At 40.0% G+C, this 23,198-nt stretch overlaps 1 protein-coding gene across 1 annotated transcript in view; it reads right to left on the bottom strand.

Annotated features, from left to right (window-relative positions):
* Nucleotides 1-22,162, bottom strand: part of LOC143327757 (uncharacterized) — a 37,158-nt gene extending 14,996 nt beyond the window's left edge. Inside the window, exons 1-2 of the mRNA XM_076742226.1 lie at nucleotides 21,870-22,162; nucleotides 7,554-8,365 (exon numbers count right to left, since the gene is read on the bottom strand). Coding sequence (XP_076598341.1) covers nucleotides 7,554-8,365; nucleotides 21,870-21,948 — 891 coding nt within the window. The 5' untranslated portion in view covers nucleotides 21,949-22,162. The remainder of the gene's footprint in view (nucleotides 1-7,553; nucleotides 8,366-21,869) is intronic.
* Nucleotides 22,163-23,198: the final 1,036 nt, after the last annotated feature.

Here is a 23,198-nt window from a genome sequence, read left to right as displayed (position 1 = left end):
TATTTAAGTCCAATATGCATTCTCCTATTGGCTCTGTTTTGGTGGTGAACAGCATCCTTCAGTATTGTTCTTGTCTGCTGAATAGTTAAATAGGAAATCTTTTGCCAATGCCAACAACTAATAAGACCTTGATAAGATGACTGTGAGATGTTGCGTTTACGCCTTGCTTCACTGCCCCCAAAGTGTGCAAAAATTAATGCATCTCTAAATTTAAACTGCAATGTAGGCAAATTAACAATCATATCAAAGGCTGCAGACTCTGAAACACATAGTTTTTAATAAAATACCAAGTAAATCGTTGAAGTGATAATGATGCTTGACCTGTTGATTCCTTTTTTTGCTGGGATTTCAAACCCTTCATTTACAGGCCTTTGGCATAGTCACTAGCTGTCTTAACTAGACATACTAAATAAGACTTGTTTTCACAATTAGTTTGGCTACAGCTGCTCATCATTTTGTATGGTATGCCAGTGGTACTATACTTTGTGCGGGGCAGTTTTCTCTACATAGTGTTTCAGGGTTCCAGAAAACCATGACTGGACATTCTGAGCTTTACTCACATTTAAACAAATGTACTTATAGTACATAGTATAATACATAGTACTTATGTACTTATGAAAAACAAAAAAAGAGATATTTTCATTGGTTTTGTCACAGTTTTGTTATATTTTGTCGTTTGCAATGAATTTATTTTTTAGAATTACCCACCAGTGTTTCCATCATGCTTTGGGTGATGTAAATATAAGCTATATTGTAGAGTAAGAGCTCTTTTTTTATTATTATTTTTTATTTGTTTCTTTGTTTTGTCTGCATTTCTTTGCATTTTGGCGAGTCTGCACCATGAAGCCATGCTACATTATTTACTATCAGTACCTGTTTGTACTGTAATCATGGATGTGAAGACAAAATCAGCTGCATTGGTTTTGGTAAATAAAAAATGTTGAAACATGACTTTGAGAGGAAGAGATCTTAAGTTATAAGCTTATTATCAGAAATACTGTACTGCTTGAGCTATGATATCTAAGTGTGTTTTTGACCTAAAATGCATCAATCAGGTTCAATGGATAATGTAATCTTTAGGAGGTGGATTATGTCATCTGTTCACTCCCCAGAGCCTCTTTACTGCATCCCGGCTACCTCTGGTATTTTTTGGTGGCTAATTAAGATAAAGAAGGGTATCCCTTCCAGGAGATGACTCTCACTTCCTCTGGAGTAGTTGCTGATGACGGGGGAGGGTCTGTAATCAGAGGCTGTTGTGGCTGCCACAGTCATATTACAAGAACTGGGGCTGATCTTATCAACGGCCCCACAGAGAATACTGAGTGATCCACACCCGGGAAGACAGAATGGGATTCAGGAATGTCCCCTTTTGCATGCACAGACCCATTTTAAAATAGGCAAGCACGTGCGCTTCCTGAGTTTCGGCTGATCCCATGAGTCAGGTGGCAAAAATGTATCACACATGGAACTGACTAAGGTGACAAGGACACAAACAGCTGCACATTTGAAATGAGAAATAAAGGTAGTTTGGATAATGCTAGAGGTATACAATAAGCGAACTGTGTGTGCCTCCGTTGCACTAGATATAAATGCAGGGATCAGTGAAAGCAGCAGGATTCATCCTCCGGAAAAACAAATATCTGTATCATGTTTTATGACCATCAGTGCAGATTTTTGTTTTTACAGTCTGAATCGAGATGGTGGACAGACCACCGTAGCTTATAAAATCACAGCCAGAATGTGAAAAACTGCACTGGAACCACACAGTCTTATTTTGATTTGACTTTGTATGTCAACATAAACTCTTTATGTGTCAATGTGACAGAAATGTTAATGATAAGAAATGATAATATCTACGGTGGTGGTTACGACAACTGGCCTACTTATTATTTTTGGAAAAAAATTGGGCAATAACTGGTTTTATGATTCATTTTCCCTCTTTCACATTTAAAATAAGAGCATGATAAAATAATGACATCAAAGATCACTGTGGAAATTGAGGCCTTCTCTCAGTTGTTTCCATTATCTTCACTGCATCCAGACTAATTTCCTTAACATGACAGTGCTGGAAAGGAATGAAGTACCAGATGTGTGTGGAGCATCCAGATAGGGAGGAGTGTACGGGCAGATCACGTACGCTGCTTCTCTCAGCCAGACACCAGCCTTTTCAACACACAGATAGTGTTTTTGACTAATGTCCCTGCAGTAAATCTTTCAGTAACTGGACACTCAGTGCTACAGTTCTTCTTCTGTCCAGTGTTACTTTTGGGACCTGATTTCAATTTGGTTTTAGTATGTCAACATATTTGAAAATGTATACAAGGTTTGGTCGCTTTTCAATTTTTTTCATGTCCTCTACACATCCTAAAGCTACGCCTGCTGCCATGTTTGATGTGTTACCATGATTGCCATGACATTTTTGTTCTCATCCCTATGAGGCAAGCAGAAAAGTTTACCTCTTTATTGAGATTTTGGCCATGTATGAATAATTATTTTGCACAGATAATTACAGCTAATTTGTACATCTATCAAATGCAACATCAGATTGATAGTATAACGTTAAATTATAGGAATATTTGATATTTCTTAATGGTGGAAATTAAATATAGTGCAAATAGGGGATGACACAGATTTGGTTTAGCTTGACACTTGCAGTTGAAAGGTAAAATAAAATAAATAAAAAATAAAAGTATTTCTTTAGTAAAACATCTTGGAAGATTTAAAGGATAACCACATTTTCCAAGTCTATCTTCATACAATACTCTCATACTTATATGTACAATGAAAGAAGTTTTGCTCACTGTTATTGTTCCTCCTGTCCATACTGACCATCAAGAGGTCAAGAGGTTTCATCACAGTCCTCATTCAGTGTGAAAATGTATGCTAAAGTTCAGACTGCTGAGGCCTTATATTACTGCCAGCTCCCTCCTGAGATCTTGCTCCCCATTAATAACATTGGAATTATCTTTAAGAAAGACCTGAATAAAGGTCAACTTCTCTTTAAATGAGAGCATACGTGTACTCAAAAAGGTCAAGTTTGTGCAACAGGTTGTCCAACCATGTTGTAAGGCAGAAGTGTTTATAGCTGTTTCAAATGACCACACTCCAAGTTGAGGTGAAAAGTCTGCTGTCAGAAATATGGAGATAATGGCAGACATTTTCAAACAATCACTCCTGGAAGGCATTCATAATGTTGCACTCATTTGTTCCTATTAACAGTGCCAGAAATGGTTGTGTAAAGCTTGGGAGAAAAATTCAAACCCTGTCCACTTTATCACATCTGCACATTTGCCAATTACTAAAGTGGGTGTCAACGTCTTCAGTTCCAGAAAGTTACAGAAATCACGTCTGTTGAAGCATAAATGTTTCCTTAGATTGTTGCCAGCATCCATTAATCCTGCACTCATCTCTCGGATAACCAACAATCCCAAAAATATTAAAGATAGCCAACTGATGGTAGCATTAACATTAAATTAATGTAATGATTTTAAGTTAATGTTAGCTGTCCCTTTTATTGGCCTGCATGCTTTCATGGTATGTTCCACCTGTCTTGTTGTCACTTATTGCCTAACTTTCAGTAAGACTGTTTTCCATTCTTCCTTTCTATAACCAGTAACATCAGCCAACATTACTGGCATTTCATTACTGCAAAACAAGATGCTTGTCATTAGTGTCTTTGTATTAAGACAGCTACTTCATTTGTTGATAATTCAGGCTGTCTCTTGTTATTTAGTTTTCATATGTTGATGAAAATGTAATACAATTAGAGTTTTTATAAAGTGTAATTATCTGATAAACACTGTCTTTGCAGGGACTTGAAATCCTGAATGATGTGAAAACAACCCTGACCTGGCAGGAACACTATTGAGCTGTTCTCACTTATGCTGTGCAGCTGAGGAATTCAAGTAAACCAGATGCATCCAGTTTTTTTTAATTACATTTTGCACTTACACTGATGAGGTAAGCATTCTTTGAAAATGCATACAAATCTTGAACTCAGACAGGCAGCTAAACAGGTCCATATGAGTGCTGTTACCACCTGGTGTTGGAAATGTGACAGCTGTGCATTCAATAATATCTGCAAAATCTGGACCTTAAGACTTGCAGAGATTATAGAAGAAACCAGCATGAAGCATTGATGACAGACAGAGGAACAAAATAAGGTAAACATAGAGAAAGTTCTCAGTATTCAAGGCTAGAAAATCCCCCCACCATGGATACCAGAGACCTATTTAGCCGAAAACGGAATTACATTATTAGCTGTGGTGAAAAGTGATGATGATGATGGTGGGGGTGACACCACCTTACTGCCTGTCAACAGTGTACCCATCCATCATGCAGGGCCCCTAAAAGTCTCTGCCACACGCCATTTCCTCACAGGGGCCCCAGGGTCCTATCAAAGAGACTTTATCTAGGTAAATATGTGAGTAATTTGAGATATTTGACACCTATTTGATGCATCCAGGTAGGCCGCCAAGCAACACAGGGGGTCCAGATGACAGAGGGGCCGGCAGGCAGCGACAGTATCGCTAGAAAAATCTCCAGTCCCTCAGCACAGATGAACAGGTGCTGCATGACATGCGGCCCCATGAAAAAGCTGCCGCACACTGTAACACATTCCCTCCCCAAGTGACTGCTTCTGAGTGCAAGCAGGCTGTCATGTTTTGGTTTGCCTAATGTGCCAGCAATAATAAAAGCCTTGTCTTCAGAAAGGCCTTTGAGTTTGATATTGTTTTGAAAGGTCTTTGAGGAAGAGACGAGAAGAATGTGGTTGAATGTCTGTGGCTTTGAAAGTTTTGCATGAGCTTGAAGAGCGTGAGATGTTCAAACTATTTGTTGTATGGAGACATGGCTTTACTATTGTTGGGGTGGTTTGGTTTTTGGTTTTCAAAGTGAAGGTTTTAGTCTGCAGATTATTCAGTGAATGATTCTTTACCTTTGCCTTGATGGGAATGATTTTCTGATATTGCAGGGTAATCCAATCAGTCCACCACTTGGTTCAGACTGAAATATCTCAGTAACTATTGGATGACAACAAAAATGTGTTCAGACATGAATGTTCACCAGAGAATGAATCCTGATTTTTGTGATGCTGTTTCTTTTCTATACTTCTATACTTTTCTATGTTGACTATATACATATGCAAAACTACATATGTAAATTTATTTTATTTGTATTTTTTTAATTTAATTTAACAAATATAAAATATTGATTTTGGCATGTACCTTAAAACTCTATTACCTGCTTTGAACACATTTTTCAAATTAAAGATTAAGATTAAAAGCCTTTATTGTCATTATACGTGGTGTACAACGAGATTTAAGACAACTCTGGTGGTGCTGTACTAGAAAAAAGAATAAATAGCAAATAGTAAATAGTATAGTGCAGTAATAGTGCAGTAGATAGTAATAGTAAAGATAAGATAAGAATGGCATAAAAGGGCATTTAACTACGGTGGCCGGGAAGTGCAAACCAACATTACAAACTGTGAGACAAAATTACGTTTTGGAAAACATTTTTACATATCATAAAACAACATTACATTGCCATAACACATTTACAATTCCCGAAACAAATTTACATTTCAGAAAACAAATTAACAAGACACGAAACACTTTTACAAGTGCCGAGACAAATTTACAAGTGACGAAACAAATTTACATTTCAGAAAACAAATTAACAAATACAATCTACCGGAAAGGGAACGTCCCAAATACGGGGTTGACCCGGAAGTGATAACGGAAGCGGGTCAATTCGAGTTGTTGACATTTTCAATGGACGGAGATGGACAGAGACCGAGTCATGTTTTGCCCGTTTTGTGGACAACATATGAGCCGATTAACGCGGTTTTGTTTTTCGTGTGGTCGGTCGTTACAGTGTTTAAGAGGCATGGACCAGACCGGCGGACCAGATATGTTAGAGCAGTGCATACAGTACACGAAAAACAAAACCGTGTTAATTGGCTCATGTGTTTGCCACAAAACAGGCAAAACATAACTCGGTCTCTGTCCATCTCCGTCTATTGAAAACATCAACAAATCGAACTGACCCGCTCCCGTTATCACTTCCGGGTCAACCCCGTATTTGGGACGTTCCCTTTCCGGTAGATTGTATTTGTTAATTTGTTTTCTGAAATGTAAATTTGTTTCGCCACTTGTAAATTTGTCTCGGCACTTGTAAATGTGTTTCACGTCTTGTTAATTTGTTTTCCAAAATGTTAAATTGTCTCAGATTTTGTAATGTTGGTTTGCACCTCCCGGCCACCGTATTTAACAGTATGATAATAGGCATTTTTAGTATCTCAAAACAGCAGCATTCATTTTACTAATACTAATAATACACTTAATATATAAAACTATATTTCTTTTGGGAATGAGGATTGCTCAAAGGTGCTTTAAACCTTCTGTTAGTATCATTTGTACAATTTGTCCCTGTCCAGTGGAAAACAGAGGGCATTCAGGTGGAAAATTTAAGGCTGGATCCGATTCTCACTCTAATAGCTGCCGGTAATGAAAGACAGTTTCAAGGCCTGACTGTCTTGTATGTCTATGTTTTCAGGAACATCAAACAGGTGATTATGACTTTGCAGCTTTCACAGCTGCCAGGTGCTCTCTCACCTGTAGAGCTCACTGGATGTGAACAAGAAAACCACTCTTTTTTTCTGTAAGATGAATGAAACATTCCCCTGCAGATCCTTATGAATGGGTACAGCTGCTTTTTTTTATGTCCCTCACACAGGAAGAGGCCAAAGCACAGGTACGCCTTCAGTGCTTTTTCCATTCTTTAAGTGAAAGTTAAAGAGAATGTCTGAAAATCAAAGAACCTCCATGTGTTAATCACACTTACAAATACACTCAAGGAAATGACTGACTATGTGAACCATATTTCAGTGCAGTGATGCAATTACCTGGCAACACAGAGGCTGGAAAGAGTTTAAAATTAGAGATAATGACAGATGATATGAGATATTTTTGTTGCTCACCCAAAAGGGATTTTCTCCAAGTCTGGAGGAACTATAATTGTCCTTATTCACGAGTTCTGAAGGGACTGAACACACCCCTACACACTCTCTCACACACACACTCTCACACACTCATAAACAAGCCTGTTTGGATAGAAAATATTTCAAAAGCTGACTGGAAGTTAAGCCAGGTAGATTTCAATTTGCCCTGTAAAGCATGAGTTGAACCAAAGATCTACCTGCAGGAGCTGAAAATGTTTCAACATGTTTCAAAAACACTTGTGAACTTGTGAAGCTGCAAGACTCCAATTCATGAAGGTGGAGATAAGAAAAAAAAGGGAAAGGAATCTAGAGGAAAACAAGAGAAAATACTGCAGTTCTTGATAGGTTCTGTTTTTTCAGACTTCATTTTTCATAGAACAGCTTAGAGATAAACAAGAAAAGGGAAAGAGAGAGTGAGAGAGAGAGAGAGGAAGACATGCAACAAGGGGCCACAGGTTGAAATGGTATCCAGGCTGCTGATGAGGACTCAGCTTCAGGACAGGGGCGAACCCTCAACCTTGACTACTATCTATGTACAGTATGTGCTTACCACACTAAGTCTGCAGCATTCATCCATGTACTCCTCCAGGCTGTCGCTGGTGGTACTTGTCCATATTGGCTCTGGTTCATAGTCATTGCCCGTCATGTCATCAGGGGCTCCTGTCGAGGATTGCTTCCCAAATTGCCCCATGTGCTCTAAGCATGTCCTTTCAGTTACAGCACTGTTCTCCTTGACCTGTCCAGATATCTCATCTTCTTCAGGGCTGATTCCTGAAGCCCCACACTCGTCCCTATCCACAACCTCTCCTATGTGCAGTTCCACTGTCACAGCTGAAGAACCGAGTTCCTGTGTGTGCATGAACACATCGTCCACTGCCATACTCAGATTATTATCCACCAAGTCCTCGGCCTGTTTTATCTCAGGGCTCTGTGCATATGTGACTAGTTCATCAGTGAGAGCTGCAGGGTCAGAGTTGGAGTTGCATGAATCGCAGGAGGACTCTCGACTGTGGACCACAAAGCTCTGCTCAGAGCCTGTCGGGCTGGATGGAGAGTTAGCTCCACTGGGCAGCTCCACTCCAGAGTCCTCTGACTCAAACTTGTACAACCTTGACAGCTGAGAGTCTGCGAAAATGTTAGGCAAGTAGTCTGTGCCGGACTCCATGCGATGCTTGCCATCAAAGTGTGAATTCACCACAGAGGTTTTGGAGGGCTCTGAGATGTCCTGCTCGAAAACTGACGCCGTGGAGATGGTGGACGCAGAGTCATCAGCTATCAGGAGCTTCTCATGGAAGTTGCTGAAGAGCTTCATTTTTGTCAGGACAACCTCACTATCCAGCACTGGATCTCTGTTTCCTTTCCCTGTTAAACAGATAAAGAAATTCAGATTTATTCTAACACCTCATTCTCAACAAATCCTTCAATAATACATTACTTGTAATTGAAACTGCTTCATTTTTGAACTGATACTTAAATTGGACATTGCCTTCAAAAACCATTACAAACCACTGTAACTAAATAAAAAGTGGTTTAGTGGATATTCATCATCATGGTGAAAAAAAAAAGTAACAACTTGGTTAAGGTTTGGGAACAATTGTGATCAAAAGAAACCAATGATGTCCATCAAACTAATGCATGAAACTTCCTCTTTCATTCCAGCATCCCAACAGACAAGCATCAATTTCTATAGGTCTAAAGGCCTTTGTTACCTGAACTTACCCTTGTCATTATTCGGCCTTTGCTAAAACAACTTCTTTGAACAGTTTCCCTCAGAAAAGTCTCCCCCATCCGCTAGCCAGGCTGGCAGTTTGTAATGTTGTCACACAGTCTGAAATGTCTCTGATATGCCTCAAAGGAAACAAAAGACCTTGAAATCCCTGGGCTTAAACCAAACTTTAAGTGTGGGTTGGGGCTGCCAGAGAGTGGATTTGCTTGACTTAAGGTGATAGTCACATTACATAATACATTACTGGTGTGCAATCATAATTCATATTAAGGGCATTTTAAGAATCAAATCAAAGACTGTAGTAGTGCAGGTATTTCAAACATTCTGTCCAAATCATCTGGCTAATTCTGGACTGGACCCAATCTTTTGACCATGAATGACCCATATGCACCATCAAAAAGTAATATATAGTGCTATGAATGGATGCTTGAGTGAAACCTGGTAACCAGGACTGGTGTTTATGTAATCCTGCATTCTTTAACTCAAATACCACACGAAGCTCCAAGACCATTACAGGAGGCAGTCATATGTGTCCTCTCCTCTTTCTCAATGTGGGCAATTCGATGTTTCTCTGTCAATCAAATGACATTTTTTCCTTCCTTCCAACCATTGAATTTTAAGAGAAAAGACAAAAGGCATGCCCTATTTCCCCCGAGAAATGCAGGACTGAGATTAAGCTTAAGGTTGCTATATTCATTTAGTCAAGTGCTTGAAATAAAGCTACAGCTGAGTGCTAGATCACACTTTAACAATAGTGGAGGTACGGTGACTTCCTGCAGGGTGAATTGGAGATCTTGCCAAGGCAAACAACGAATTCTTTGAAGTGGTAAATACGACACTTTTATCCTCTCTGAGGGGAACTTTGGAGAAGCGAGTCCTTGGAGAGGAATTTCCTCCAAAGAATGTTGTGAGAATTTGAATGGAAGTGGAAGTCTTTGGCTTATTGATAATAGGCACAGCAAAGTGTAATTACAGTGTATACGTGTGTGTGTGTGGACAATCACTTCCTTCTGTGTGGTTTAGATGAGGCAGGGGGGATGTTGTGATTGCGAAGGGTGGAGGCCTGCACTGAATGATGAGTGATTAACAAGTCATTAGTTCGCTGATTGGAACTGAACTGGAGGGTTTTCAATGTAAATTGTAACTTGGCATAACTGAAAATCTCAAAGTGTGAAATATCTTTAAATTGGACCAATAAAAACAACAAAATATTTTCTTTTGATGAAATTACAAATACATGAAGTTGATGAAAATAGGAAACTCATGTTGTCTTAATTTCAAGTCAATCACTCAACAAAATAGCCACACACCCACAGTAATGACCACTGTTTTGAGAACCCATTTGTTGAGTAGGAGCACATGTGTCAAAACACTGATAGCACAGTGTGTGATTGTGCCATATCTCTGAACCAGTTCTCTTCCCATGTTAAACAAGGTCTGTGTTTTCCCACTGTGGTTCAACACAAAGACAAAGAGATTTGCCATTTTTTCAATCTAAAGTGCATTTTCCCTATTGTCACATACACTGTTTATGTATGGCCTGAATCTCACAGATAACTCTTCAAATAACAAATGATCACAGCAAATTCTGCGTATATACCATCAATTCATGTTTCACTCTCTTCCCAAGAAAAACAACAGCATCGATTCAAATGCCTAATATGACACTTCTCCCTCTAGACCCACAATGGTGAATGACTGTCAGGACAGAGACTCAGTGGTGGTTTCTTCTATTACTATGATCCTCTCTTGCCTTTACTCAGTATTCTACATTTAACTGTGACCACAATCATTCCCTATAGATAAACAAGTACTTTTTAAACCCAAATGACACTCTTTCCTTGATCTTAACAGAGTAGCTTTTGTGCTAAAACCACATATTATCCAAAATCAAAGACATTTGAATTAATCGCAATGGTCAGTTGTAACATTGTAGGAAGGCACTGACAAACAGTGTCATCCTCCTGAGCGAGCACCTAAGCAGCAAAAGTCATATGGTCATTGTTTTTCGGGCAATGACAAGTGATGTTGGTGCAGCAATTACTGAAAAGTATTCAGTTTGTTGATGTACATGTTCATTGTTGGCTGTGGTCATTTGTTAATGAAGAAGTTCAGCTTTCAGTCAGTAAATGTGACAGTTAACTGCTGGATTAGGCCAAATTTTATTCTATACATATGCTCCCCAACACACACAAACATCAAATACAATAGTAGGACTCAGGTCACAATTCCATTTTCAGCAACATAATGGACAACACAAATTCAGTTAGAAGTTGACGTGAGATTTTCAAAGGAATTTAACGCAGCCTTTTGGAGGATATTAAATTTCCACTGTTTACGCTCTTATTGCTATGCTTGAATCACATTGTGGCCTCATGGAGGCAATGGATATGATGATGTGCTGTGTATATTTTTATTTACTATAAAGTTTCAGTGTTGCTTCAGAACTGTACAGTAAAGCCTTATGTTTACTTTAAGAGATTTTACCAGTTTATTTTCTTTATAGAGACTGCTCTTGTGGAGTCTGCCACAAGCTGGTTATACATGCAGATGGCTTTTTCAATGGCTCAATTCAAGCTGTTGACTCCAAAAACACATTCTTTTCTGTGTAGGATGGAAAACTAATTTCCTGTTTTTGCCAAATGCGGGGAAAAGTAATAGAATGCATGCAGCTATTTCCATTGTGGCTTCAGCAGGTGAGAGGCACTGAGGCATTATGTTTTTCCAAATTACCTCACTATATTGAGTGAATTACAAGCCCAGTGTGTGGTTATATCTATGGTAGCCTAAATCAGTGTTTACTGTCTCCTGAGAAATACCTCTGATGCCAATCAAAGCTGGCGTGTCACATGAAAAGATTGAGAGTCATCAACAACAGTCATGACATCCAAACTGCTTACAGCTCACAGAGGCACACAGAATCAATGGTATTATCCGAGTCCAGCTTAGAAGAACTTTGACATGCAAGTTACCACCAACTGCAATATTTACTGCTGTTGACAGTCTGTGAAAAGAGTCAGCAGTAAACATTTGTCTCTTGAATTGAACATTAACCTACTGAGCAGTCAGTAACAGCACTAAGTAGCTTGCTAACAGGCAACAGTATTATAGGGTCGTTCTTTTGATTTGGGTGCCTACCAGTTTTTCAGCATGAAGTTTCACTTTTGAATTTGCTCTCTTGCTTTAAGGAGCAAAACAGATTAAAATAGCAGGTGCAAAAACCAGCAACAGATTTAAGTCAGAGTTCCTCCTTGTGTCATTTTGTTTTGTGTGATTTTTGTGTCTTTCCTTGTGACTGCTGATTAGTTTCAGCTGTGCCTGTTAGTCTTCTCTCTCTTGTGTATTTAGTCAGTGGTTTCTCCTCTTTCAGTTGTCAGATAGTCTGTGTTTGATCCCTTGTCCCGCGTTGTTTCCTGCCTGTGCCATACCAGTTTGTTAGTAGCTTGGTATTTTGGATTTCTTCTTTGTTTTCTGGATTTTGGCCCTGCCTGCTCTTGCAGTTTTTGCCTGCCTGTTTCAACTTTGGCTCTTAAATGTCGCTTTTTGTTCTTTGACCTGCCTGCCTTGGTATTTCAACAACTGGTTCTTGTGATTTCTATGATAATAATAACAATATATTGTACCTCTGCATTTTAAGCCTACGTAAATCATTTTTAGATTATGTTAGGAAAAGATCATATGTGGAAAATGTCACAATCTCTGGTTAAAAACACACAAACATGGCTTGAGCAGTAGTCTCCTGGTTGGCAGGTGTGAGAAAACTTCAGTTCATATACATGTACCGGTAATCTGAACAACTTCACTTGAACAACTATTGGAGAAATTTTTACAGCCACATTTCTATTTTTGAGATGGTCTCCACTTCACACAGGGACCCCTGACTACAAGGGGCTTTACCCTCAGATCAGTCAGGAATGAGGCCACCATGGTCAGAGGCCCCCAGGGAGTGATCCCTCCAGGCTTCCCCCATGGAACACAGGCAGCTGATTTTCTGACTGTGAGGGATAAGCATAGGTCAATGAAACTACTGGTGGCACTACTGATATCTGTCTTAAAGTTGTTGGTGTCAGCTGAACATTTACTAACGACAGGGGCGGGGTGTGCGGACAGGCATGGCAGGCAGTTGCTTGGAGCCCCTGGCTACTGCGGGGCCCCAGCCACTTATTTACAACAACGATTACTGATAGGCCTGGGCTTTCAGGGACCTCTGTTGGTCCCTGGACCTCACTCTGAGAACCACTAATCTATTTTTTCAGTATTCATCTCAAATGTCCCGGAAATTGTGCATTTATGTGTGCCAACACCAAATTTTTTGCAGCATGCACGGGTGGGGTGGGGGCCCCAGGGATTTCTTGCTTGGAGCACCAAGAGACCTTAGCAATGCCACTGACTAACAATCAGGGAAGCTGTAAAATGAGCCTGCCAGAACATGTGTGGTTGCTTCATTCAGGTGTCTGGTGACCCAGACAGCATTTCACTGGAATCTCAGTGACGCAAAACATGGTGATGTACCTTTCCAGGGGTATGGATAACTTAGATAGGAAACAGCTAGGAAGTTTTTGTTTCCATCAAACCTATTTTTACCTAGCAGATAAATCTGCTAGGTACAAGTAAGCTATGTCATGCTCTCTAGTAGTACAAAAGGCAGCTGTTTGGCTTTTATCATCTACAAGAATACAAGATCATGTGAGCCCTGTTTTAGCCTCTCTTCACTAACGCACTTCATAGTGTAGCTGCCAGCTACATTGCTGAATTGCTGCTCCCCTATGAGCTAGGTGGCAGTTCATACCTTTGGCCAGGACTCTTCAAAAAAGCCTTTTATTAATTGTAGCACAGCATCATATTGCCAACATCTCTGTTTTGTCACTAACATCTATCTGTATTGTTTATTCACCTCAGTCCTGATATGTTTTAATCCTGTTTCGGTTTTGTAAAGCACTCAGTAACACAGCTGTATAAATAAAGTTCATTATTATTATGTAAAAGCACACAGTCTCTCTCTTTGCTTCATTACAATCTATTAAAAGCCTGGGTGTTACATTTGACAGTGAATTTTCACTTAGTGAATTCATTTAAAATGCTGTTCAGTCTTGTTTTTATCAAATGAGGAGCATCTCAAAAACCACATTGTTTCTCTCTCAGCCTGATCCAGCCCATCCTCATCAAAAAGGATTAAGACCAAAAAGGTCCATCTTTATGCTTTACAACAGTGATATATTTTGTTTTGGGAGTCACTGGCAATTGACCTCCTCAGTCATTTAGGTATGAGGATGTGTTGACGTGATCATGCACAGGTCATACCTGCTTTTATTTTGTTCTCATTTAAATTACTGCACTCAGGCTTAACCCCTTCCTGAGGATCTGAGACTTGCAGAATCAGTAACTTTTAAATCACTTCTCAAAACTCATCTTTTTAAAAAGGCTGTTTATTAGTGCTGCTAGCACTCCATTTTAATTCCAGCATGTTTTATCTGTTTTATTATTTTCGTTGTTGTTCTTTTCCTTATTTTTGCGTATTCTATTCCTTTTTATTTTCATTATTTTTATTGTCCGATTTATTTGCTTCAGTCTTCAAATGGTTGAATCCTGTTACAGTCATGTACAGCACTTTGTAACTTTGTTTTGAAGAGTGCTGTGTAAAGTTTATTATTATTATTATTATTATCATTATTAGTAGTAGTAGTAGTTGTATTAAAAGCTAGTGGGAATACTGATTTCATTTGCATTGTTCAGTTGACCTACTTCAGCTTTGTGATATCATTCTGTTTGACAACACATGTCAAGAGAGAGTAAGAGGCAATAAAGCTATCACCACAGCTGACTCAGCCTGCACAGCTCTGTCATTTATTGGAAGTCAAGCTGCCTGCACTGAAGAGACCAGTTATGCGCCAACTTAATTGCCAGTCAAGAACATTATAAAGTTATTGTCAAGACAGATCCGTAAAACCTGTAGTTACTTTTCATTGGCCACATTTTGTAATGATCTATGCTAAAGTTTTTTACGAAATTTCTTTTTGCAAAATCCATGCATTGCAGCTACAGTATAATTAGGTTCGGAAAAGATTGTGGTAATGGTTAAAAAGTCCCAAAGTCAACAATCATGCTAGCAGGTATGTGAGGCTGCACTTAGACACAGAGTTGCTTTGAGCTTAGTGCTAACATCATCATGCTAATGTGTTAACAATGAAATTGTTAACATGGTCATGTTCAGCAGCTATGATGTTTCCAAGTTCACTATCTGAGTTTCCTGGGTTAACTTGCTATCATTTGCTAATTAGCCCTAAACACAAAGAACACCTGAGGCTGGCTAGGTCAAAAATTCAGATGATCAGCAAAGTTATTAGAATTCATCGTGTAAGAAATAAGAAAATCATGACCACCCAACAGTTTTGGAGACATTTTAACAGAACAAAATGTCAATCTTGTGGGGGCGCTATGAAAAGTAACGAGATCACCAAAGTTATTGTCATACATGAATGTCTATATGAATTTTTGCCCAGTTCATCTAATAGATTTTGACATGTTTCACACTGTGTATGTATTGACACTAAATATTGTCATTGGGCATACATCATCAGGTGCAGAATCATCCATTGTGAACAGGTCCTGGGGATACTGGTCTTTATGAGCTGCAGCTCTGTAAAAGTCATCTGTGGTGTCTCTCTGTCCAACTCATCTTCCTTCAATTAACAGCACTTAGAAGAAGCTGATCTACTTTCAGTGATAGAACATCCAAAGAATTTCTTTCCAGAAAAATGGAATGTGGAAACACATCAGATGAGAATCTGGAAGCTCTGATTTTAATTAAATAACTCCTCAATTCTGGCACAAGCAGAATAACAACAGATCTCTCTGGAAACCAAACATCAGACGCTGGTTTTACTCAACGTGCCACTCTACTCTGGCTTTTTTATTTTCTTACATTGTTTTTTCAGTGCCTACTTTTTCCTGTGAATTACCGGCAGACAATAACAAGAGAACAGGTTGACTTTAATTACACACTGAAGTCATCTGGCCGACTCAGCTGTGTAATCTGACTTGTTATTGTGATACAATCCCTGTCCTTCCCTACAATCCTCTCCACTGTCAGCCGGACAGGTGTCGCCCTGACCCAGCTGTCCCCATCCTCCCAAACAACACAAACATATATTCTATTCTGTAATTGCCTACATGGGCTGAGTCAGTCTATTTCCAGTCGCTTGACTAAAAACCACAATATATAATTACATACATTCCTCCTCCCCTTCCCCCACTCATCTTAAAGCCTCTTTTCTGTCTAAAAAGTCCTCCAGCCATTTACCATCATACTCATTTGCCATTCCAGGCAATGCTAGTGTTGTCATTCAAGTGAGTCCCTTAAAAAGTCACAGTATTCAGGACTGAAGGTGTTGAATTAGAATAAGTGGTCTGCCCTGTTCCAGAACAAAGCTCTAAGCTGCCTGGAAGGCGGAGGGAAAGCACTGCCTGCGTGCAGAGGTTAACAGAGGCCAGTGGGTGTTGGGAGTCAAAAACCACATCACTCGTGCTAAGTACACTTCTTTCATTCAAACAGTCGACTTTTTCAGACGGTGAGTCAGATTTAAATACAGGACAGGTGCAAAACACGCAGACAGGGTGAAGAGGTTCACCTGTTTTTAAGCAAAACAGATGTGACATTAAAGAGGAACTGCACCAATTTTGCACATTAAAGTGTGTGTCCAGGTGTTGGAAGTACTAGTGCATATGTGAAAAAGGTTGTAAAAGAGGTGGAGTTTGAAAATCTGGGGGTGTGGAGTTAGAAAGAGTGAGCTTACCAGACCTCTGTAGCCTGCTCCTTATCTTTGCTTGAGGCTAGAGGCGTTCTACATCAAGTGCTGCTAGCATAACATACAGGAATCTCCTACCAAGATGATATCTGATTCTGCTACATCAACTTTGATCCTCTTTTAAACTTTCCACCATGAGTCCGACAGCGCTATAGAAGTGGCAAATAGCTTGCTGAACCAAATGTGCAGAACAAAGTGGACAACGGTGCTGTGAAGAAATCTTTTTGAAATACAACAGTACATGCTAACTCTGCTTCCACAAGCTATCAACCAACATTTACCCTATCTGAGTGGTTAAACCATTGAGGAGGTGCCTCGAACTGCAGTTCATCTGACTGCCAATAGATGGTGGCTCCCAAATACGTACATCTGCACCCTCAAATTATTTCATTAATTCCCTCAAATTAAACCAAGGTGGACTGGGCACACATCTTACTTCCAAGCATATATGTAGCCCATGTCCTTTGCATTTATCGTTGGCCTACATCTGTCTTCCAAAGGAGTAGTTCAACATTTTGGGAAATGTTAAGACAGTTTGTACAAATCTGTGTCTGCATGAAATATGGAGCTAGAGTCTGGACTAGGTAAACCTGGATTAGGATAAAGACTGGAAGCAATCTGACACAATCGAGTTTACATGTACCAAAAAGTGAAAGATTTCCAACGACATGTTGAAAAATGAGTGAATGAGTGTCACCACATGTGTGTCCATAAATGTGCATGTGGAGTGTCTGTTGTGTGCATTTGTGTGCCCTTAGAAAGTCCTGCAGGGGTTTTTATATCATCATGCAGACACCACAGTCCTGCCTTCTTCAAATATAATTCATATGTGGAACATGAACGATAACTGCATTGCGTTGATTTGTTTGCAGATGTGCCTAATTGAGACTTTTTTCCTTCCACACAGCACATTCCCCTGAAATAACTTTCCAGCTTCTCACAGGCTCTCATGACCCTAAAAAGGAGGTGCATGCCTCAAGCATTTAGTCAGTTTATAGATGCAGGCTTCAACTTCAGCTTTCAACCTCAGTTTTCTGAGATTATGAAGGCTTTCTGAGGCACAGCATGTCAGCATGTGTAAGCCCCTGGGCTAAACAGTTGGCTCAGTTGGCCTCTCAGATCCACAGCACAGTAGGTCATAAACAGGCTGTGACAGGCTGGTTACTTTTATAGCACAGGTGGGTTCAGGCTGCTCTTATCCCAAGTGGTCAGTGATCATGACAGGTTGCTGATCTGCTGGGGCTACAGCAAAGAGGTTTGAGTAGAGGACCCAAGGAGTTATTGTTTTGTGTCATTACAATATCAGTTATTTAAATGTCAGTTATTCTTAAAGTTAATCAATCCCTCAAAATCTCTTCAGACTTAATAATGTGAATACAAACTGATTATCATGAAATAAAATTTTTGTTAAACTCAAGTTACTCAATTGTTGCATGCATTTACACCATTGAGGGTTTTGACAGAAAAAAACACCAGACCGTCCTTCAGAATTTCAACCTGGTTCAACTTTTGCTGCAACACAAAAACAAATATCTTCAATTGCACGTTCCATAAAGGACCTTCTGATGGGGTCACTGCTATATAATTATTATAACATGGGATGAAAAAATGATCTCCATGATAATTTCCCACAGTTGGAAAATCCTGTCTCATAATATTATGAACCTCTGTGCAGTGTTTGCATCCGCTTGTTTTATATTCTGATGCAGTGCCATTCTCAGTTTAACTATCGTTCAAACAAAATCACTTCAGCTAGGAAGTAGTTTAGTATGAGTGTCTCATTTTTACATTTACAGTTTTTATTAATGGATAAATCACAAATGTATTATTAATTTATGCAGTAATTATAATAATTTCAATTAATAGGCCTTATTTGTGGAAGATATTTTGACATGTCACCATAGGAAAAGCACAGGTGTAAATAATGACATGAATAATGCTCCAGTTTCAGGGTCCTGGATTGGTGCGTGCTGGCTTACTGGGACACTTGAATGGAAACATTGTTCATGTTATTAGTAATACCTGTGCTCCACAATGACAACTCAAAAATATGTGCTGTGAAAAAAGGGATAATTATGGTAGAAGAAAAAACAGTGGACAACATGTACAGTCAATAGCAACTGTACAGATGTTAGCAGCCAGCTAGTTAGCAATGGCCGTGACTACAGGAGTGTGACTGTGTTTGTGTTCCACTCAGCCCCTAAATGAACTCACAGCTCACCAGAGACTCTGCTTCCCTCTGTTATTTTTATGAACTTGTGCTGCCTTGGACAGATTTATTGTAAGATCTTCTCATGCCTTTCCACTGAGTTTATATGCAATTGTGCCATGTCTAAAATTTGCTTCAAATTCTGTCTGAACGAATGAGACTTAAATTGACATATGGAGTTTTTCCACAGTTAAAGTGTAAAGCATTAAATAAGTCAGTAGAGGTGACATAAAGCAGATGTGTAATAAGGGGACACTCCACTGTCCCTACATCTCCTCCACCCCCACCACCTCTCAACTATCAACATCCTAAAGCCAGCAGAAGCAGCACACCTCTGGACTCGTCTCTCAACACGTGGCCTGGCTGGGATCCCTGCTCTGTTATTCACCTCTTTCTTGACCGTGGCATCACCAACCCTATGGATGATACACAGACTCCCTCTCTATCAAAGTTAACGGGGGCCCCCAACTCCACTCTGTCTTATCAGAAACCATTAAGATAAGGAAAGAATGTGCAGGAGCACTGTAACTCAAGTCAAAACTCCCTCGGGCAAATTTACTCTGACAAAATACAGGACACTGGGGTATAAGCAGCCAATTTTCACATAGTTTTCTCAATGAGACATTGAGCAAGGCCTGTATATACCCAGAACACTTTCAAAGTGCAGGCATGTCATGTAATAATTAATGTAGTATGTGTAATTAATGTAGCAAAGAAATTCCCAAATTTCGATCAATAAAATCTAAGTCTAAGTCTAGCAAGTAATGTAGTAGTATTAGTACAATGATCCAGAATTAAAGTACTCATTGTGAAGAGAAAAGGGTTTAGTTACACAGTCAAGTGAAACATCAGTGACCCCTTCCTCAGTGCAAATCTCTCAATCCTCCATGTTACTCCATCAGAGGGTGAAAGCTCCTCATCTTTGTGCGTGTGCCACACATTTTCTACTTCAGTCACATCAGCAATTCAAATTCTTGATGTCTGACTAATGTCTGACGACCTCTCTCCACATGCAGAATTCCACTCAATGTTGCATATTTCAGGTATGAGACACCAAATGATTATCAGAGAGGGCTGCTTTTTGGGTGGCCCTTCGTTTAAACTTTTCTGGTTGCTTTTCACAGTTTTCTGCAGTCTCATGAAATAGAGAACATTGGATTTCAGTCGGTGCTGTTATGTTACAGTCTGCAGAAAGACAATGTTATTTCATACGGCTTCAACTCCCCAGACGATCTCCTGCTCCCGCCAGGACTGAAACAGCGATGAAACGATAACAAGGACACACACAAAAGCACCAATAAAAAGCTGCTCCACACGGCACTGTACACAATGTAAGTGTTATCTTTACAATGGCCCTCTTCTTCCTCCTCTGAGTAACATGGCAAACAATGTGACTGCTGTCAAGCAGAGCGTGGGGGCTCCCTCACAGCCACAACAATGAGCAGATTTATCATCCCTTCCAAAACAAAACGGTCGGAGGATTTGCTCCTCAGCAGGTGTGGAGGCTCGCACTGTAAATAAACTGACGGTGATATCTGAGCGAGGCTTGACATGGAATGCAGAGCAACCTGATGCCAGGATTAGAAAGGGAAGAGGGATGAGAATGAGAATCCTCAGTGTATCACCGCAGAGTTTTACATTGCTTTTAAACTTTGCCTGGGAGCGTCACATACAGAGGGATGGATTAACACTGCTTAACATGTTTTAGTTGTTCAATGTTAGTTCATAGTATAGCCAACAACCACAAGTGGTAAAAACAAATACAGCAGTGTTTTGTGCTGTAATAGTTCACTCTGGGTCAGATGACTACATGCTTTGTTACAGGTGTTGCTTGTACGAATGAACCCACAGAGTATCATCAGTATCACAGAAGTCTGTAGCCTCTTCTAGCTAACTGTCTTGGTTTTCCAGCCAGCAAATTTCATATTTGTTCCAGTCTCACCACTCTCACTAATTTAACTCCCTCAAAGGAATGCTACAGATGCTCTGTGTCTGCTGGATGAGTAAATAGGCAACTGTTGCTCAAATGTTTGCCATTAAAACTCTAAAATTAGAGAATGTATCAGATGTTGCGGTGGGATTTGTTTGTTTGTTTTGTTTGTTTGTTTGTTTTTGGCTCATTTACCACCCAAAAGTGACCAAAAAAAAAAAAAATCAAGCAGCTTTTGAGTTTAGAAACCAATATTTTTGTATTAGCAAGACATCAAATGAGTGTGGGCTATGTAAAAGCTGTTTCCTGTAGTGATCTCAGTCAGTCTGTTTTAGCTAATGGCTTTGGTTTATTGTTTATTTCAGTCTCAGTGCTCTCATCAACCTTGCTTCCACCAGCAGCAGCCAGCTGTTGGAGAGAAGCTCTGACACACTGTACACTGCCTGCCCAGCACCGAACAGCAGACAAGCCACAGTAACTCCTACTCTCCCGGTTGTTTTTGACAAACATAAAGAGTAGTACTGCAATTACCTTGCAATAATTCTGTCCCATTCTCCTGTTCCCGTAGACATGGCGGAGGAGGCTATGACATGAGTTCTCTATGTCTGTTTTGTAAGGGCAACCACAAAAGATACAGTACTTGCAGCTCTCTGTTTTCATTAAAAGCACTTATCTTAACGGAAGTTTTATGATTAATGACAAGAAATGATCAAAATTAGGTCTTAAAAGTTGGTTTGGGAGCTTCCTGGAGGAAAAATAATTTATGGTTTTAGGATCCATTTAAAATCTTGTTAAACAGAGTGAGTCATATGATGAGGCTGCTAATCTGACTTGACCAACAACAGATTTGCTTCCCACAAAAAACGCCCCTGTGGACCCACAGATAAGTACATTCTTAAGGTTTCACACCTCAGTCAGTCACCTACAGATCAAGGCACAGCACACAGATCCTCAGAGTGGTAATCATCCCTCATCAAATGAAATGCTTGTTAGCAGATGCAGGTGGTATTGGTTTGTGATAAATAATTTGTCTGCCAATGAGAGATCAGAGATGAAAAATAGAGCACACCTTGTGACTGAAATTAGTGCTGTTTCTCAACTCACAGCAGCAACTCACAAATTAGCAGCTGGTGGGGAAGGGTAAGCCACTTATACTGCCACGGAAAGACGTAGAAGAAGACAGAAGACAACAGTACCTTTCCTCCAAGGAGCCAGGATGGAGAAGGACTTCTGCCAGCTGATTACCAGCCCAGCCTTTCTCCCTTTAACACTCATGTTCCTGTAACAATCCCTGAGGCTGAGGAGAAGTCAAAAGTGGTGAGGATGAAAAAAGAAAAAAAGTTCCTCAGAGATTCCTCGTCACGTTTTAAAGAAGATCAGTTGTGGAAAAGGCATACGTTGTTGGAAGATACAGTGAGGTTGTCCTCCAGTGGGGTCATGATACCTGTGTTCCCTCGCCTGCCTGAGTGCTTGTGTGTGAGAGCTGTGTGAACATACCCAGTCCTTCCAGCTGAGTAATGGGGCGGGCTTCACCGGCAGAGTCATGGGAGGAGGAGGAGGAGGAGGAGGAGGATGAGGAGGAGGAGGAGTGGCAGTCCACCAAAGGGACAGAGGTGAAGGAGGAGGAGGGGACGGCTGGGATTTACACTCAGCCTGAAGGTGACCAGGGAGCAACAAGAGCTGGGGGAAGAGCAAGAATGGATTAAGAGGGAGGAGGCTGAGATTTTAAGAATAAAGTCAGCATTCACATCAATCACAGCTTCAAACTTAAAGTTTCAGTTAATGACAGTTACAGTGAATGTCACTTATGAGCCACCCATCACACAGAACACACGGTCTTCAATGGACCTCACACAGTGAAATCATACAAGTGGCTCACAATTGCTGTTAATTAATGCTGTTAATTATTTCAAAACAACCACAACAGAACAGTAAATGAAGTATACATTTATTTTTAAAAATCTAATTTGCAAGCAACTTTGCCATCAACAGTTAACACCAGCAAACAGGGTTAGGGTTAGGGTTGGAGTTTGTTCAGTTGTCATGTCACTGTACTCTGTGGAGCACAAAACTACAGTTTCCAAGGTCGACTGTTAAAGCAACACAAAAGTTCTAAAAGTTATAACAGCAACAAAGCAGCATTGTGAGGCTGCACTTTTACACAGTGGTTCTTTGAGCTAAATGCTAACATTAGCGTGCTGACATGCTCACAATGACAATGTTAACATGCTCATGTTTAGAGGGTAATTTTGCTAAATGGCCATCATATTAATTTGTCAGCATTCTAACACTCACTTCTCAACCCTCACGATTAGCACTAAACACAAAGTACAGCTGATGGGAAGACCATTTTTTTCACAGGTGTTGGGTCATAAACCAAAGGACTGAAGGAGTGAAAATTTGACCTGATGATGGCACTAGATGAAAGATCAGGGGATCCCAAAAAATATGAACATACATCCTCTGGACCCATGGTTGTCTGTGTCAAAATTTGTGCCAGTCAGTCTTACAAATGAGCTATCTCA

The sequence above is a fragment of the Chaetodon auriga genome, chromosome 11 (assembly GCF_051107435.1).
Source record: "Chaetodon auriga isolate fChaAug3 chromosome 11, fChaAug3.hap1, whole genome shotgun sequence".
In the NCBI taxonomy this organism is placed as follows: domain Eukaryota; kingdom Metazoa; phylum Chordata; class Actinopteri; order Chaetodontiformes; family Chaetodontidae; genus Chaetodon; species Chaetodon auriga.
Note: the sequence above shows the minus strand (reverse complement) of the source record. Positions and strands in the feature narration are given on the sequence as shown.